The 18,954-nt window shown below is 37.7% G+C and overlaps 1 protein-coding gene across 11 annotated transcripts in view; it reads right to left on the reverse strand.

Annotated features, from left to right (window-relative positions):
* Nucleotides 1-9,464: 9,464 nt before the first annotated feature.
* LDLRAD4 (low density lipoprotein receptor class A domain containing 4) overlaps nt 9,465-18,954 on the reverse strand; it is a 587,101-nt gene continuing 577,611 nt past the window's right edge. For all 11 annotated transcript variants that reach the window (XM_072604172.1, XM_072604171.1, XM_072604176.1 and 8 more), the window contains one exon: nt 9,465-18,690. In XM_072604172.1, the coding sequence (XP_072460273.1) occupies nt 18,160-18,690 (531 nt within the window). In that variant the 3' untranslated portion in view covers nt 9,465-18,159. The remainder of the gene's footprint in view (nt 18,691-18,954) is intronic.

An 18,954-nucleotide genomic window follows, 5' to 3' on the forward strand; every position in this document is an offset into this window, starting at 1 on the left:
TCTTCTCTTGCCTCTCATGTCTTTCTTCTTCACATCACCAAGCCATGTAGGGATGCAGGCCATCTGCTACATCAAACTGCTAAAGAATTATTTTATAGAGCTAGAAAACATAATAACAAAGTTCATTTAGAGGAACAAAAGGTCATGAATGTCAAGGGAACCAATGAAAAAAATGTGAAGGAATGTAGCATAGCAGTTTCAGATTTCAAACCATAATACAAAATGGTAATCATCAAAATATCTGGTTCTGATTAAGAAATAGAGTGATTGATCAGTGAAGTAAATTAAATATACAATATATGATAGTAAATGATCATAGTAATCTAGTGTTTGATAAACTCAAAAGATATAAACTTCTCGAAGTAAGAATTCACTAATTGACAAAAATTGCTGGGAAAACTGAAAAGTGGTCTGGCAAAAAGTAGGTATAGATCAACATGTCATCAAGTTAAGGTCAAAATAGGTACGTGATGTAGACATAAAGGGCGATATGACAAGCAAATAAAGGGAGCATGGAAACACTTGCTGGTCAGATCTATGGGAAAAAGGAAGAGATTATGACCAAAGAAGAGACGGAAAGGATCACAGGAGGCAAAAATGGCTAACTTGGATTACATCAAATTATAAAGGTTTTGCATAAACAAAGCCAATGCAGTCAAAATTTAAAAGAAAGCAGGAAACTGAGGGAATAATTTACAGCAAGGTTTTGTGGGAAATTTCTCAAATATTTAGGGAACTACGTCAGATTTATAAAAATAAGAACCAAATGATACATGGTCAAAGTTTATGAACAGGAGATTTTCAGAAGAAGTCCAAGGTATTAATAGTCATATGAAAATGCTTTAAATCATTATTGATCAGAGAAATGAAAATTAAAATAACTCTGAGGTACCACATCACACCTTTCAGATTGGCTAACGTGACAGAAAAGAAAAAGGACATGCTGGAGGGGATACGGAAAAAACTGGGTCACTAACGTACTGCTGGGTGAAGTTGTGAACTGGTTCAACTATTCTGGAGAATAATTTTGAACTACACCAAAGGGTTTATAAAAGCTGTTTATACCCTTTGACCCAGAAATACCATCACAAAATCTATACCTCAAAGAGATCAAAGAAAAAGTAAAAAGACTTACATATACAAAAACATTTATCACTACTTTTTTGAGTGACAAAGAATTGGATATTGAAAGGATGTTCATCAAGTGGAGAATAGCTGAAGAAGTTGTCGTGTATGGTTGTGATGGAATAATAATGTGCTGTAAGAAATGATGAGCATATGATTTTTAAAAAAACTCAAGAAGTCTTAGATGAATTGATGCAAAGTGAAATGAACAGAAGCAGAAGAACATTGTACACAGCAACATTATTGTGACAATGATCAACTGTGAAAGATTTAGCTACTGTGATCAATACAATGATCAAAAGCAATTCCAAGGACTCATGATGAAAAATACTACCCACCTTCTGAGAGAGAACTGATGAACTCTGAATACAGATTGAAACATACTATTTTTCACTTTGTTTTTCTTCCCTTGTTTGCATCATGGCTAACAGAGAAATGTTTTGCATGGATTTACATATATAATGGCTCTCATATTGCCATATTCTCAAAGTAGGTGGGGATGAGGCCATAGGGAGGGAGAGAATTAGGAACTCAAAATTAAAAAAAAAAAAGTAACAAATTGCCTAGGCGGCAGATTTGTAGTGTTTTTCCTTTTTATGACACCAAACCATGAAAAAACAACAAGATACAGGGTCATGGAACAAATATATGTGTGTATACTGTGTAAGTAATAATATAATAGAGGTACAATCTATTTTGCTTTTACTTATTTGAGGAGTTTCCCCCAGTGTGAGATCCATTCCCTTCCAAGACAGTAAGAAATGTGATACAGGTTATACATCTGCAATCATGCAAAACATTTTGATATTAGTAATTTTGTACAACAAGACTCAAGAAGGAGAGAGCCAGACAGAGGGACAGAGGAGAGAGAGAGAGAGAGAGAGAGAGAGAGAGAGAGAGAGAGAGAGAGAGAGAGAGAGAAAGTTTCAATCTATATTCAGACTATCACTTCTTTCTCTGGAAATGGATAGCCTGAGTCTTTTGGGATGGTCTTGGATCATTGCATTGCTGAGAATGATTAAGTTATTCACAGTTCTTCATCATATAATATTGCTGTTACTATGTACAATGTCTCCTGATTCTGTTCACTTCACTTTGCATCAATTCATATAAGTCTTTCCAGGTTTTTCTGAAATCATCCTGCTTACCATTTCTCAGCGCAATAATATTCTATCACAATCATATACCACAATTTGTTCAGCCATTCCCCAATTATATGGGCATCCCCTCAATGTCCAATTCTTAACCACCACAAAAAGAGCTGCTATAAATATTTTTGTACAAATAGGTCCTTTTTCCTTTTTTTCTAAATATTTTTGAGATACAGTTCTAACAGTAGTATTGCTGGATCAAAGGATATGCACAGTTTTATAGCCCTTTGGGCACAGTTACAAATTGCTCTACAAAATGGTTGGATCAGTTCACAACTTCACCAACAGTGCATTAGTGTCCCAGTTTTCTCACACCCCCTCCAACATTTATCATTTTCCATTTCAGTCATGTTTGCCAATCTTATAGGTGTGAGTGGTACCTCAGAGTTGTTTTAATGTTCATTTCTCTAACCAAAAGTGATTTCACATGCCTATAGATAGTTTTGATTTCTTTTTTTTTCTTTTTTTTTTTATTAAACTTTTAACATTTATTTTCACACATTTTTGGGTTACAAATTTTCCCCCCTTCCCCCCCCCCCCATACCCAAGCTTTCTAATTGCCCCTGTGACCTATCTTCTCTCTCCTCTATCCTCCCTCCCTGCCCTTGTCTCCGTCTTCTCTTTTGTCCTGTAGGGCCGGATAGCTTTCTTGACCCCTTAACCTGTATTTCTTGTTACCCGGTGGTAATAACATTACATTTGGTCCTAACACTTTGAGTTCCAACTTCTTTGGCTCCCTCCCTCTCTACCCCTTCCCCTTGGAAGACAGGCAGTTCAATATAGGCCATATCTGTTTAGTTTTGCAAATGATTTCCATACTAGTTGTGTTGTATAGGACTAACTGTATTTCCCTCCATCCTGTCCTGTCCCCCATTACTTCTATTTTCTTATGGTCCTTTCCCTCCCCATGAGTGTTGACCTCGGATTGCATTCTCCTCCCCCCGCCCTCCCCTCTATCCTCCCCCCCATCCTGCTTGAGCCCCTGTCCCCCACTCTCCTGTATTATGAGATAGGTTTTCCTATCAAAATGAGTGTGCATTATATTCTTTCCTTTAGTGGAATGTGATGAGAGTAGACCTCATGTTTTTCTCTTGCCTCCCCTCTTTATCCCACCACTAATAAGTCTTTTGCTTGTCTCTTTTATGAGAGATAATTTGCCCCATATAACTTCTCCCTTTCTCCTCCCAATATTTCTCTCTCACTGCTTGATTTCATTTTTTTTTTTTTTAGTATGTGATCCCATCCTCTTCAATTCACTCTGTGCACTCTGTCTCTATGTATGTGTGCGTGTGTGCATGTGTGTGTGTGTGTGTACTCCCACCCAGTGCCCAGATACTGAAATGTTTCAAGAGTTATAAATATTGTCTTTCCATGTAGGAATGTAAACAGTTCAACTTTAGTAAGTCCCTTATGATTTCTCTTTGCTGTTCGCCTTTTCATGGTTCTCTTCATTCTTGTGTTAGAAAGTCAAATTTTCTTTCCAGTTCTGGTCTTTTCATCAGGAAAATTTGAAAGTCTTCTATTTCATTGAAAGACCATTTTTTTTCCTGAAGTATTATACTCAGTTTTGCTGGGTAGGTTAGTTTTGATTTCTTTATCTGAAAATCGTTTGTCCATATCCTTTGACCACTCATCACTTGAGAAATGGCTTATATTCTTATAAATTTGACTCAGTTCTCTACATATTTGAGAAATGAGGCCTTTATCAGAGATAAACTATATTTTACTATAAAGATTTGTTTCCCAGCTTTCTGCTTTCCATCTAATTTTGGTTGCACTGGATTTGTTTGTGCAAATACTTTTTAACTTAATATAACCAAAATGATCTATTTAACGTTTTGTAATGTTATCTCTATCTTGTTTGATCCTAAATTCTTCCCATATCCATAGATCTGACAGATAAACTATTCCATGCTCTCCTAATTTTCTTATGATATTACCTTTTATGTATAAATCACGTACCCATTTTGACCTTATTTTAGTATATAGTGTGAGATGTTGGTCTATACCTGGTTTCTTCCATATTGTTTTCCAGTTCTCCCAGCAGTTTTTCTCCCCAAAACTTGGATCTTTAGGTTTATGATATCATAGATTACTGTGGTTATTTACTATAATGTATTGTGTACCCAATCTATTCCACTGATCTACCACTCTATTCTCAGCCAGTAACAGATTTGTTTTGATAATTACCACTTTATAATACAGTTTGAGATCTGGTACAGTTAGACCACCTTCTTTCACATTTTTTTCATTGATTTCCTTTATATCATTACAGATTTCTCATTCTTTCAGATGAATTTTATTATTTTTTTAATTCTATAAAATAATATTTTGGTAGTTTTATTGGTATGACATTGAATAAATATGTAGATTTTGCTAGAATTGTCGTTTTTATTATATTGGGTCAGCTTACTAATGAGCAATTGATATTTTCCAGTTGTTTAGCTCTGAGTTTATTTGTGTGAAAAGTATTTTGTAATTGTGTTCGTATAGTTCCCATATTTGTTATGTCAGGTAGACTCCCAAGTATTTTATATTGTCCATGATTATTTTAAATGGAATTGCTCTTTCTATTTCTTGCTGCTGGATTTTGTGGGCAATATATAGAAATGCTAATGATTTATGCGGGTTGCATTCTGCAACTTTGCTAAAATTGTTATTTCCATTAATTTTTTAGTTGACTCTCTAAGTATACCATTATATCATCTGCAAAGAGTGATACTTTTGTTTCCTCTTTGCCTATTTTTATTCCTTCAATTTCTTTTTCTTCTCTTATTCCTATAGCTAACATTTCTAGTACAATATTGAATAATAGAGGAGATAATGGACATCCTTGCTTCACTCCTGATTGTGTTGGGAAGGCATCTAGGTTTTATATATATATATATATATATATATATATATATATATATATATATATATATATATATATATATATATATATATATATATATATATATATATATATATATATATATATATATATATATATATATATATATATATATATATATATATATATATATATATATATATATATATGGATATATATATGGATATGGATATAAGCAGTTTAACCTTATTGAATCTCTTATGTTTTCTCTTTCTTTTTTCTTTTTGTACCTTTTTATGTTTCTCTTGAGTCTTGTATTTCAGATTTTTTTTTAATTCAGCTCTGGTCTTTTTAATTAGGAAGGCTCAAAAGTCCTCTATTTCATCAAAAATTTGTTTTTTTCCTTTGAAGGATTATACTCAGTTTTGCTAGGTAGGTGTTTCTTGTTTGTAGTCTTAACTCCTTTGCTTTCTGGAATATCATTTTCCAAGAACTCCAGTTCTTTAATGTGGAACTCCCAAATCCTTTGTAATTTTGACTGTACCTCCATGATATTTTAATTCTCTTTGGCTGTTTGTAGTACTTTCTCCTTGATCTGGGAGCTCTGGAATATGGTTATGATATTTCTGGGAGTTCTCATTTTGGAATCTCTTTCAGGTGGTGACCAGTGAATTCTTTCAATTTCTATTTTGCCCACTGATTCTCTGCCCCATCAGGGCAGTTTTCCTGAATAATTTCTAGAAGGGTGTCCAGGCTTTTTTTTTTTAATCATGGCTTTTAGATAATCCAGTAATTCTTAAGTTATCTTTCCCAGATTTATTTTCTAGGTCAGTTGTTTTTCCAGTGAGAAATTTCACATTTTCTTCTATTTTTCCTTTTTTTAAAATTTTGTTTTATCATATATTGATCTCTTATAGAGTCATTAGTTTCCACTTACCTAATTCTAATTTTTAAGGAATTATTTTCTTCAGTGAGCTTTTGTAGCCTCCTTTCTCATTTGACCAATTCTATTTTTTAAAGAAGTTATTTTCTTTATTGAACTTTCGTATATCTTTTCTCATTCTGTTGACTCTTTTTTCATGATTCTCTTGCATTATTTTCATTTCTTTTCCCAATTTTTCTTCTATTTCTCTAATTTGCTTTTGAAAATTCTTTTTAAGGCCTTGCAGGAGTTCTTTCTGGACTTGAGACGAAATTATATTTTTATTTGAGGTTTCACATGTAGTCATTTTTACACTGTTGTCCTCTTCTAAGTTTGTACCTTGATCCTCCCTGTTTTCATGGCAACTTTCTATAATCAAGTTTTTTTCCTTCATTTTTTGCCCATTTTTTTCAGCCTATCTTGTGACTTGGTATTTTTATGTAGAGTTGGGCTCTGCTACTACACTGTTCCAAGCTTCCTGTGCTGGGACTTAGGGTCTTTCTGATATTTTTTAAAATTAATTAATTTTAGTTTTTAACATTCACTTTCACAAGATTTTAAGTTCTGAATTTTGTCCCCACCTCTCCCCTCTTCCCAACCCAAGATGGTGTGCATTCTGATTACCCTTTCCCCCAATCTGCCCTCCTTTTTACCTCCCTTTATCCCCTTCCCTCTATTTTTTTGTAGGTCAAGATAGATTTATATACCCCCTTGCCTGTATGTTTTATTTCTCAGTTGCATGTAAAAACAATTTTTAACATTCATTTTTAAAGCTGAGTTCCACATTCTCTCTCTTCCTTCCTCCCCACTCACCTTCATTGAGAGGGCAAACAATTCGATACAGGTTATACACGTGTAGTCATTTTCTGCTATCTTTTACTGGGCTTCAAGACTTTGCTCCTGGCTTGCACTGTAGAGGAGGGGCTCTCTACTGGCTTATACTGGTGGATGGGGTCTTCCTCTAGGCCTCCCCTGTCTGTGGGGTTTCCCCATTGGCCTGCCCTTGGGGGTCGGGTCTTGCTGCTGGATTGCTATGGAAACAGGGCCTCTCTGCTGGCTGAACCTGGGGAAGGAAGACATGGCTGTCAGCTATGGTCTTACTGTTGACCTCATAATGAGAATGGGGCCTCATTACTGGTTAGCAATGGGCCAAGACCTTACGGGTAGCCAGTGCTGGAGGTGGGACTACTGGGCCCTTGCTGTTCTACACTAACTGCTGGCTTGGCTCCAAGGCTGTTGTATTTGAGGAGAGCAGGGTCTTGCTGGTGAATTGCTCAGGGGCTTGTAGCCTTGGTGCAGACCCCCTGCTGTGAGGCTGGCTGCTGCTCTTGTACTTTGCCCCTTCCTACTTTAGTGAGACAGACCTTTCCTGCATAGACGGTAGCATGCTTTCCTGCTCCTAAATCAATTGTTAGGTTGTTTTCAAGTTTTTTTGTAGAGGAATTTAAGATGGTTCCAGGGAGTTCCTACTTCACTCCGCCTCTTGGCACCAGAAGTCTCTACTCCATTTAACTCTAAGCTTATAAAATGGACTTTATAAATATCATGTTTAAATTACAGTCTTGAAGTCAAACCAGCCATTAGAGGTCAACCTTCCATCCAATAACAGCTCACATTTATATCCTTTTTACAATTTACAAGGCATTTAAAACAACCCTGTAGGTGAATGATATCCCTATATCATTCCCCTTCTTAATAAAATTCAATGGTTCCACATTACATCTAAAATCCAATTCTAATTGGCATTTAAAGCCCCGTATCCAATCTACGTCTTCTCTTCTTAATACCTACTGTTTTCTCATTCAGGGCAGCTAGGTGGTGCTGCGGATAGAAGTCAGGAAGACTTGAGTACAAATACCGCCTCAGACACTCACTAGCTTTGTGATCCTGGATAAGTCATTTAACATTTGTTGGCTTTGGTTTCCTCATCTGCGAAATGACAATAATACTAGCATTTATCTCTCTGGGTGGTTGTGAATATCAAATGATATAGTACATGCAAAGCACTTTGCAAACTTTCAAGCACATGGAAATGCTATTTATTGTTATTATATTATATATTCATGCCCACTACAGTGCAGTCTAACTTCTCTCCTTGCTGGTCCCTTGCACTTGTTTCTCTGTTTCCTGTTACGATGGCTTTGCATGTGGCTAGCCCCTCTCGTGCGGAAAGGACTCTCTTCTTGCTTCTACCTACCTACTTTCCTTCGAGGCTCATGAAACTTGTCCTTATTTCTTCCTTCACCCATTCTACCAGCTGCTAGGTAGTCCTTCATCCTAGAATCATGATGTATAGCGTTTTTTGTATCTACCTATATATGTACATGTTGTCTCCCCAGACTAGACTGTCAACTCCTTGAAAAGAGTTTTATTTTTTTAAATCTATGTATTCCCCACTGACTAATATAGTATCTGGCACATATAAACTTCATAAGTGCTACTGACTGTTTGAATAAAGATGAAACTGAGGCTTGGAGAGGTCAGGTCACTTAGCCATCATCACACAAGTCAGAAGGGGGAATCAAACGCTAGTCTTCCAATCTTAAGGTTCCATTTTCTATTCAAACCTTCTGTAACTTCCCTGTTGTTCAGTTGTGTCTGACTCTATGTACACTTTGTCCACAGGGTCTTCTTGGCAAAGATACTTGAGTGGTTTGCCATTTGCTTCTCCAGTGTGTCTCCATTTTATAATGAGGAACTGAGGCAAATAGGGGTTAAGTGACTTGCCCAGGATCACACAGCTAATAAGTATCTGAGGTTGGATTTCAACTCAGATCTACTGTACCCCCTAGCTGCCCTTACATTCAGTCAAACACCTGTTTGAATATCTCCAATGACAGGGAGCTTAGTACTTCTTAGCTAATTTTTTTGATGGGCTTCTCTGGTCATTTATTCTTATGATAAGCTAAAATCTGCCTCCTCATAATTTAAGCTCACTAAGCTTAGTTCTGGGTTCTGAATCCATACAGCACAAACATGCTCCTACTTTATTATGACAGCTTTCTTAATATTTGAAGGCTTAGAAGAACTATCTCCTAGTTTTTTCCAAGTTAAAGAGGCACTGCTCCTTCAACTTTCCATCAATTACATGATTTTGACAGGCCTTCACCATCCTTTGCAAATCTCTGGTTACAGGTAGCTTGTCAATATCAACTCTTCTGAAAGGTAAAATCCCAAAGTAAATGCAAAATCCATATGTGGTTGACCAGAGTTGAGCACAGCACAATAGAATAATATACTATACTACACTATACTATAATGTAACATAATGATTTAATAGATTGATTATCAAATAGGACAGAAGGAATGAAACCTGAATGGGAGGTGACCACAAATAGTTCTCCTAAGATATTGGCTTAAAACTTGTAAATTTTTTTTAAAATGTGGATATGTATTTTCAGAAAAAGAAAAAAAAAACTAGGAAGCAGTTGCATAGCATTGATTTTTTTTTAATTATTTTGTGCTGTGGTTTGACCACAGCGTCAAGAAACAAGCAGAAAAATCTGTATTTCATCACTAACAAACAGCATTTAGAGCAACATGTCTCTTTAAAAGTATTGCAGTTACAGACCTTAGGTCTAAGAACTACATCACCATTGCTCAGTTAAAAGAGGCAGATAACACAACAGCTGGAAATCTCTTCCTGCATATAACGGGGAGTTAGGCTGAAAAAGAAACCACAAATGGGTATGTTAAAGGAAACATAAGACTTTAACAGAGGCCGGTCATTAGAGCTCACATGAACTATGGGAAAGTTCCAATACAGGTGTAAACGTTTTATTAGTAATTTGTTTTACAATAAAAATAAATGAACTAAATGTGGCGGATAGTATTTTACATCCTTTAAAATAACATTAAACTAGACAAGTATATACTTGAGAATGTGATTTCTGAAAGCCATGAAGTGAACCACTGTCCTATATCAACGAAGCAGATCAGAAATGAACCAATGTCTCAACAGCAAAGCTGAAATCCCAATTAGATCGGTGTGGCACAAGGAAGCAAGGTTGTAAAAGTAAACTCTGGTTTTGTCTCGTATCTCTGGATCCTGAGCTTTTCATGATGGCTTTCAGATAGTCAGGTAACAATTTCCTCCTGACACACACACCCCAAAAAGTTTTAACTATTCTTATGTACGGATAAAAATGAGTAAGATTAGCCTTGTATTTTGGGCTAGTCAGCAGTAATGTGACTGAAGCTTATTATCGAATTCTCTTAAAGCATTGATGAAGGCTACAGCACAGAGTAAACCAAAAAGTTATGAATTTACTTGAGGTCCATATAGATGCTTATTAGATATTCTTTCTCTTTTCACTGTCCTTTCAAAGCAGATCACTGAATTAAAAGGAAAAAAAATTGTTTTTGGTCCATTCAACATATAAGGGTAGTTTTGTGATGATGCTGTTGGGTTTTTCTATACAGGGTTCCTCAGCAAAATTTTGCTTTTCATTAGAAATTTTTCAGAAGTGGACACTTTAAAAATATCGCAACGCAAATAAAACTCTGGAAGTACTCAAACAGAATCAACATGTCCTCTGGGAGACTAAAGGAGAAATTGTGGAAACAGGAAAGCTATGCATATTTCCACTCAATGAAACTGAACCAGAAAGGACATGTCCAGGATACACTATATAGCACCTGGCTTCAGGGACTTTAAATCCTAACAAAGGCTCTAACAAGTACAGTGCGGTGAAACTCTCAGGGGTTTTTTTCCTTTGATGACATTAAGATAAATAGGTGAATTGAAGCTAAATGTGCCAAGGTTACAATATGACTTTCAGAATGGTGCCACCTTGCACACTCAACGACTGTTGCATGCTGTGAGATTTGATTGGACATTTAGCTACAGCCATCTCTGACCTATCTATTCAGCAGTTGGCTATTATGTGTTGTAGTTCCTACCAGAAGCCAACAGGAGTAGAGAGAAAGTCTATTGGCTCTTGGTTTCCAATACAGACAAACTCTTCTTTTGACTGTTCTGCCAATTCCCTCCTAAAGATTGGGGGATGGGGAGGAGGAAGAGGGGGGAAAGGAATGGAGAACTTTGCAGAAATTCTCAGTTAAATTAAGGAGGGATCTGTACTCTAAAATAAAAGTCTGTTTTTCCTGAGGTATTCTTTCTCTATGAACTATGTGGATTGCTCACAAGCTTAACAGCCAGAGCTACTTTTTTTTTTTTTTTGAGAAAGAAAAAGGCACAGAGAGACTTGTAACACAGACAGCCAAAAATGCTAGTTGAATAAAGCCCCCTGACAACAGGTTGATTTCCATATTCTTCCATCTCTTTAAAAAGTAACACACATACATGGGTGTGAGTGCACACGCTTGCACACACATACAAACTCTTGGACTTTTCACAGGGCTTTGCACTTCCATATGACAAGGTGGGGATGTATGTTCTGTCTGATAAGCAAGTTGGGAAAAAAACAAGATCTCTTCTGACCCAAACAAAAGCAGCTAATACTGGTCCACCTTCATAACAGCAAAATGGTGGCTGAAATGAGACACATTGAATTGTAACATTAAAGCTGTGTGTGTTTGTTTAAAAAAATCATCTTCACAGCAACAATTGATGGCTATCTATACACAGGCTGGTCAAACTGTCACTTGTTTTTTGGATTTTTTTCCATGTGTTATAATATTGATATTTAATAGGAAAATAAACTACATAGACTTTATTTGTATGCATCCATTTGTAAATTTTCTTACAAAAGAGGACAAAGCACATAGGCATTCACAAATTCTATGCCATTTCTTTTAAAATTGGTATCACCTATACATTATTTTACAGTATTAACATTTTTGTTCTACCCATTGGGTAGGTAGGATATGTGCATAATATATTCAAGTTATATACAGCACCTTACAAATAAAAACAGAAGAGACCAACAACTGAAAAAGCACCATTTTAAGTGAGGCACAACAAAGGTGGGAGCATAGAGTGCAAGGTGGGGAACGGGGTGGGGGTTAGGGTCCTAATTCTGCTTAGACCAGAGAACAGGAGGCACCTTAGTTGCTTACAAACTACTAACATGCAGATTTCTTTGAAATGATATATGTATATGTGTCTATATGCAATGTCTAGCTATAACCCCAACCACACTACAGGATGGTCCAGCAAGAAAATGAAGCAAAATGCTAAAGGATGAAAGGGAGACAACTGCTTCCTAACCAAAATTCCTGCCCCTACCACTTTTTTAATTAGAAAGCTAACATACCCAAGCAAGGAAAGCAGCAGCAGCAGTAGCAGCAACAAGCAAAGGACAGACACACACATTGAGCTCTGGCAATAACTGATAGTGTGTGTGTGTGTGTGTGTGTGTGTGTGTGTGTTTAAACCTCACAGAGATGCAGTGCTTAAATGAAATTACATTAAATGGTGGTGCCTAAAACAAAATACAGATATTGCAAAGTAGAAGGGAAGTGGAAGAAGAGCCCCATTTTCCTAGGGTGCGAGTTAGGGTTGGCTGTGGCCACTCTGGAGCTCCTTCAGACAGGTCCTGTTAGCCTGATAGCAGCAGGGACTCACTGGAAGATACAAAATGTAGGCTATACTAATTGCCACCAAGGGGGCTGCCTTAGGCTAGTGGGCACATGAACCAGTGACCACTGTTGGGGGATTATGGTGTACAGTGGATTCCTGTTCAAGAACACATTAGACTGAATGGCCCTTGGTATTCCTTCCAATTTTGACATTCTATGATTCTACGTTTCTGCGGGAAATGAGAACTGGAAAGTGCTATGTTCTCTGTCAGCCTCTGTACAGAAGGGCTGTTTCTCAAGAACATGAATGATGAGGTGTAGAACTAAGGGAATGAGAAGGTAGAAGAAAACTTGCTAATGACTACCAGCTTTCAAAATATATTTATTTGACCTGCATCAAGAAAATGAGGTGCAGGTAATGAAAAAAAAGAGGTGAAAAGGTTAGGTGTGGGCCTGCTCCCAAGTTCTGCCACTGGCCTGAGTTTAGGCCTCCCTGGTAGATAGCACAGGGAGAGGTATTTTGAACAAGTTCTATAGTTTGGGATGGTTGGAAAGTTCTTCCCCTCCCTATACTGTACCACTTTTCAAACAGTTTCAGATAGGTGCAGGCTTTATAAGTCCTTTGGGTTAGTTTAGTAGCAAAAACGGAAAAGAGCAAAGCAAAAAGGCAACACCAAACATTTGACTTAACAGCCCTTCAATCGAGAAGAGAACTGAAGGTGACAGAATTCACCCTCTGGTCAGATACAAGTGCTGTTATTACTGACACCACAGTGGTGGTTTTTCTTTAGACTGAGACTGTGTGCTTTTGAGTTTCTTAAAGACTGTCCTCTTACCATGTAACTAAGGGAGTCTTAGGACTTTTTCTAGACTCCTCTCCTTCTATTCCTCTCCTCCTCCCATTTCCTAAAAGGAACAGTTGGATGGAAGATGTACTATTACTCTAACAAAGAAAACCATTGATATGGTAAGTAAGGTGGTTTGAAATCACCTTTCCTTCTTTCTCCCTTTCCCCTTTCTACGTGTCCCCTACCTAGAGCAAAGTGCTTAAAATGTACTTTCTTCATGTGACCTTCTCATTCCTGGGATGATCAGAAAGGATAGTAAAGGAAATGGAAAGTGAGGGAAAGAATTGGGGATAGTAGAAGGTGTAAGATGTATTCATTCACCTGTGCCCCAGGACCTTCCATATACACATAAAATCTGCACAAGCAACTTCACACATTCTTTGCATCCCTAATGATGGTGATCAAGGAAGCCACAGTTTCATTGGAGAGAGCATTGGACAGAGAAGTGATCTGAGTCAGTAAGTCCTGGGTTCAAGTCCCTCCCTCTAAATAGTATAGCTCAGTGACCTCAACCTCTCAGCATCCTTGGGCAACCCTCCAAGGTTGTAAGTTGCAAAACTGATGTCCTGATAGAAAAAAGTTCCAATACACTGATTGAATCAATGATCCAGATAGCTCCTTCATTCCTCCTCAAATGTTTCATTAGTAGCCACGTTTTCCTATGTCACATGAATTTAGGAGAGGGACATATCAAGCATACACCTAAAAAGGAATTCTCTGAAAGATTTAAGACCATCATATCAACTATTTTTAAACCAGGTGTTATAAAGGACCATTTGTCTATTTTCTTTTAACCTTATAGATTAAAACAGGCTTACTTTAAAATTCCCAACTTTTGTAAAATTCACGTTTTGTATTAAAGTACTATTTTGATGTTTATAAGAACTGGGAATAGCCTTTAAAAATTAATTTCTGAAACTTCACTGGCTTAACAAGGGTGTGGGTTGGTGACAGGCAATTCTCCCAGCATACCTCAAGGCACCAGCCCCTAGAAGTTCAGGTACTGATGACCTTTCCCAGAACTCTCCTCTACAGCCCAATTACTGGTCACAGAGATAGGTAGGCCTCAGAAGAGCTCTGAGTCCCACTCATGTTTCTTGCAAACAAAAAAGCCCCAAACACTCAAAGCCACGACCGTCCCCCAGAGCCCAAGGTCTCTTTGAATTGTATCTAGGGGTTCCTTGATAATAAATAGGGTCCCTGGTTTTTATACCACCTGCTTCAGCTCCTCTAAGTACCATCCAAGGGCCTAAGCTGGATCCCAAATTAAAACCAGTGATCTAAATCAGGCCTTTGGGCAACTGAAATTTTAATATGTCTTTTTTTAGGCAGGGAATTAGTACAATTCCTATTGCTACATTAAAAAAAAGTCATTTTAATAAACACTGACCATAAACCATTATTTGGATTAAAATCTATCTGAATTGATAAAAGGTAGTTTTGTTTACTGTTCAGGCAGTGTGGCTCAATGAGAAGACAATACTGCACCAACAAGACTGGTTTTACATCGGGGCTCTTCTATTTACTCTCTCTATGACCTAGAACAAGTCTTTTACCACTCTGGGTCTCATCCTCCCCTTCTCTAAAATAGGGGTTGGAATAGATGACCTTTAAAATCCTTTCCAACACTAAATCTATGATCTTATAATTTGTTCTTATTTTCCAGTTCAGAAGTTAATCCTAACGTCATTCTGGTGACCTCAAGATTCAGTGACTGAAAAATTGCTGTTGCCAATCCCCTTTCTCCCCACTTAATCACAAAAATATCTATTCCCAATTACCATTAAAATATCTATTCCAATGAGAATGAAAGGTTGCCATTTGTTTGCAGGGCTATGAATTAAACCAAAGGTTTATCATCTTAGTGCGCAAATCCCAGAAAGCGCTCATGAAGTTGCTACCTTTGCAAATATTTTCTTATGCCAATTAGAAGTAAATATTGCAAAACCACTGAGTATTGCAATGAGGAGTATTTACTCCCTTTGCTTAAAATGACAGGAAATGTTTGGAATGCTTTTCTCATTCATGACTTTCTTAGTTGACTTTCACTCAGATCTCATGGGTGTCAAGAGGTACAAGTCTTTGACCCCACATGCATACCTACCTGTATAATCAAACTAACTATCCTCTGACAGGATTATTACAGACAGAGTGGCTCACTATTTGTACAACAAATAATTATCTAATTCTAACCAGACAATTAGAATATGCTTTTTGCTATAGTAGACAAGTTATTCTTGGCATCTTTCACAGATGAAGCTCCAAGATCATTTTAAAAAAGCTTATTGGAGCTAGAAATGATAAACCCAAAACAAATGGGTTCTGAACTAGGAGAGTGAGGGGCATATTTAACAGCTTTAATCTTTCAGGAGGCCTCCAAAGCAGTAGGGAAGATTTAAACTGGTCCCATATCAAGGCTCTCAGGGTAACATGGTAGGCATTATTGGCTTGCTCTAAGGCAGCCTCCTCAAAAGACTGCAAAGATGCAGTGGTGACTGAATTTGGTCTCAGAATCTCTAATATGCCCTCCCTTTGCACATTTCTTAGTCAGGATTTTCAGCAGAATGGGAAATGGGGCTGCCCATCCTTCTCCCTCTCTTTTGTCTGGGTTATGCCAGTTCTGTGGGCATCACCAAAAGACACAGACACCAACAGAGGAACGTGCCTTCAAGTCATTCTTGAAAAAAGAGCAAGGACTCGGTGAGTAGAGTGGAAGGGTTAGGACCTCCTCCCTCTGCCTCTGTCACATTCCAGATCCAGAAATAAGCAGGCTGGGATTAATAACAAACAGGACTTTAGATCCTAATACAATCACTCACATGTTCAGACCTGAACAGCACAACTCAGGACAAAATTACCTCCAGAGACTCACAAACAGCAAACACAAGTTACACATACGCTGATTTGGCATTAAAACTCTGCATAGATCAAATAGTCACTTTAATAATCAGGGTTTCAGTCCCATTTTCTCATGTGCAGAAGTCCCACAGAAACTGAACTTCCCCAAACCAGAAGGGTGCTACCATTACAGTACTCCTCTACCATGCACTTGGCTGCTGCTGTCAGGAAAGAACTTTGTTTAAGACCACAGGAAAAAAAAGGGAGACTTTTTCCCCTTTGAAATGAGAAATAATACATGTAAATATCTGGATTATTTAGACTAAGATTAATGCTACTGGTTCAAACTTAATTTCCTAATTGCATTTCAAGTGCATGTTGTGCTTTTATCCTGTGTTCTCAAAGTCACTACAGCCATCCTTCAACGGTCTAGTTATTGGCCTTCCTTCATGCAGGGGAAGTGCTGAGTGAAATCCTGGGGGTGGGACAATAAGGGCATCCTTCACTCTACAATGCCTTTTGGAGGCACTGTGAAAGTCAATGACTTTTGACCAAGACTACCTATATGACTTACCAAGTGCTGCCTGGCGAGTCAGCTTCGGTGGCTTTCCAAGAATATGTAAGCCCCTTGCCCACCTAGTATCCTTCACACCCTCTGAGGACTAGGCTGAAGGTGGGGAGGGATGACTGCTGAGGGACTACTCATTTACACTGAGTCAGAAAAAACAACAAACTGTCCTATGATCCAAACCTATTACTAAGAAACACAAAGACCCCCCAAACCCTTGCATTTTCAAACAATTTATTGCATATTGTCAGGATATGTGAGTAAATATATTTCAGGCTATGGTGAAGACAAAAGCTCCAAAGCCTCTTCTTTTTTGTAAGTGTACTGAAGATATTAAATTGTCCAAAAGAGGAGGGTGGCAGCATTTTCTCAAAGTTAACACAGAAATTTAGGGTCTGGTTTTCAGTTTTGTTTTTAATAAAATATTCAGTCTAAAACTGTAGTAAGAATAGCTAAAACTATGTAAATTAGAAATGCTGGAATTAAATTTTTGCTATCTTCCATCCAAGAGCCTCCAAGATACCTCAATGATGCCACATCATTTTAATGTGTGTTATTGCAAGAATGGGCTCTCTATATTTTTTGATTTCTTGAAGTTGGTAGACAATAGACAAAACCCTACAAACCAACCAACTCCATTTCTCTTGAGGCTCCGGGGCAGATACCTCTAGAGTATTCCTCAGGCCTAATATTTAATCCACAGGTGAAAAGACAACAGATAAAACTTCACGTAAAACAATTCCCCTCATATATGTATATAATTTTTTTTCTAACATTAAGATAGTGCAACTTTTAAAAACACATTTATCACAACACAAAATTAATTCCTTGCATTCATCTAATTTCTCCACTTTATACCTTGGCGCACAAAACAGGAATTTCGATTCATATTTCAAAAACAAAACAAAACAAAAATTCCACACCCTGGGAGGAAAAGTAAACTGGCCAATTCTTCCCCTTGATCACACAGTAATACTTTCTTCTTTTCTCTCTGCCATTCAGTCAATAGAAAAGAGGCCCTAGTGGCCTTGTTTATGTGCTAAGTTTCCTTTCAGAATTAAATAATTCAAATAATCTTTGTGGGTTTTGTTTTTGTGTTTTTTTTAAAGTATTCTCCCTCCTTCCTTCCCTCCACCCACCCCAATCCCTTCCCTCCCCCCCAAAAAGCCACTGTTCATGGTCAACCTGAATGGAAGTCTGTAATATTTCAATCCACTTTGCATGCAATTCCCCTGAAAGGAATCAGAAACAAAGAACACGTTTGCACATTTGGTTTTACTCAGGTGTACCACGTAAAACTTCAAAACACTGTGCAAAGGAGGCAGGCCTGGAAGGGCTGCCCTCTCCTATTGGCTTCTCTTCTCTTCTGCTCAAGTGCCCAGAGGAGGAAATCAGACAAGGTTCCCAGGTTTCCTGTCTTTGCCTTGGATAGGTACTATTGTGCTCTCTGAATTGTTCTGCTGTAACTGAAGTCTGCTTCCCCTCTGGGTGTTGCTGTGCTGGTGATGGAAAAAAGAGGAGCCTGGGTAATGACCCATCACCTCGCTGTATGTTGGGGGTGGTCCTTCCATCCTTCCATTACTGCTACAGTTGGTTGCACTTATGCCCGAATTGCTGCTTGGTGGGCATGGGCCCCCATTGTACATAGAAATATCTATTAAATCACTGTCAAATATTGTTCGGTTGGGTGGGGCCCTGACAGATTCTCGATTGAGTTCCATCTGTTGTTCAGGGTCTCGGAGCTGCAGGGTACAGGGTCCCTGGTATGGTGGTGGCTCCTCCCCGTCCGAAAGGGAGATCGTGGGAGGAAGATCAATCTCATGCTGTACATAAGGGTAGGTGGGCTGGAAGCGGCTGAAACGGTCCCTCTGCATAAATGCTGGGGTAGTAAATCTGTCCCTAGTCCGGGGGGCATACATAATCTGGAAGGGAAAGAAACAAACATGAAGAAAACTGTTGTTAAAGGAAAATACTACTTTCAAGGAAAAGGGAGAAAACAAAGATTACTCTGTGTTAGCTAGAAAAATAGAAATACACATGCATGGAAAAATAGTATACAAGTGTATGTACATTGTTACATATAATTTACATACATATATACATGTGTTTATATTTATATGTGTAAGTGTATAATATACACATATACACAACACACATAAACATGCCTGTGTATATATAGGTATGTA

Source organism: Notamacropus eugenii, chromosome 4, assembly GCF_028372415.1.
Source record: "Notamacropus eugenii isolate mMacEug1 chromosome 4, mMacEug1.pri_v2, whole genome shotgun sequence".
NCBI classification, from domain to species: Eukaryota; Metazoa; Chordata; class Mammalia; order Diprotodontia; family Macropodidae; genus Notamacropus; species Notamacropus eugenii.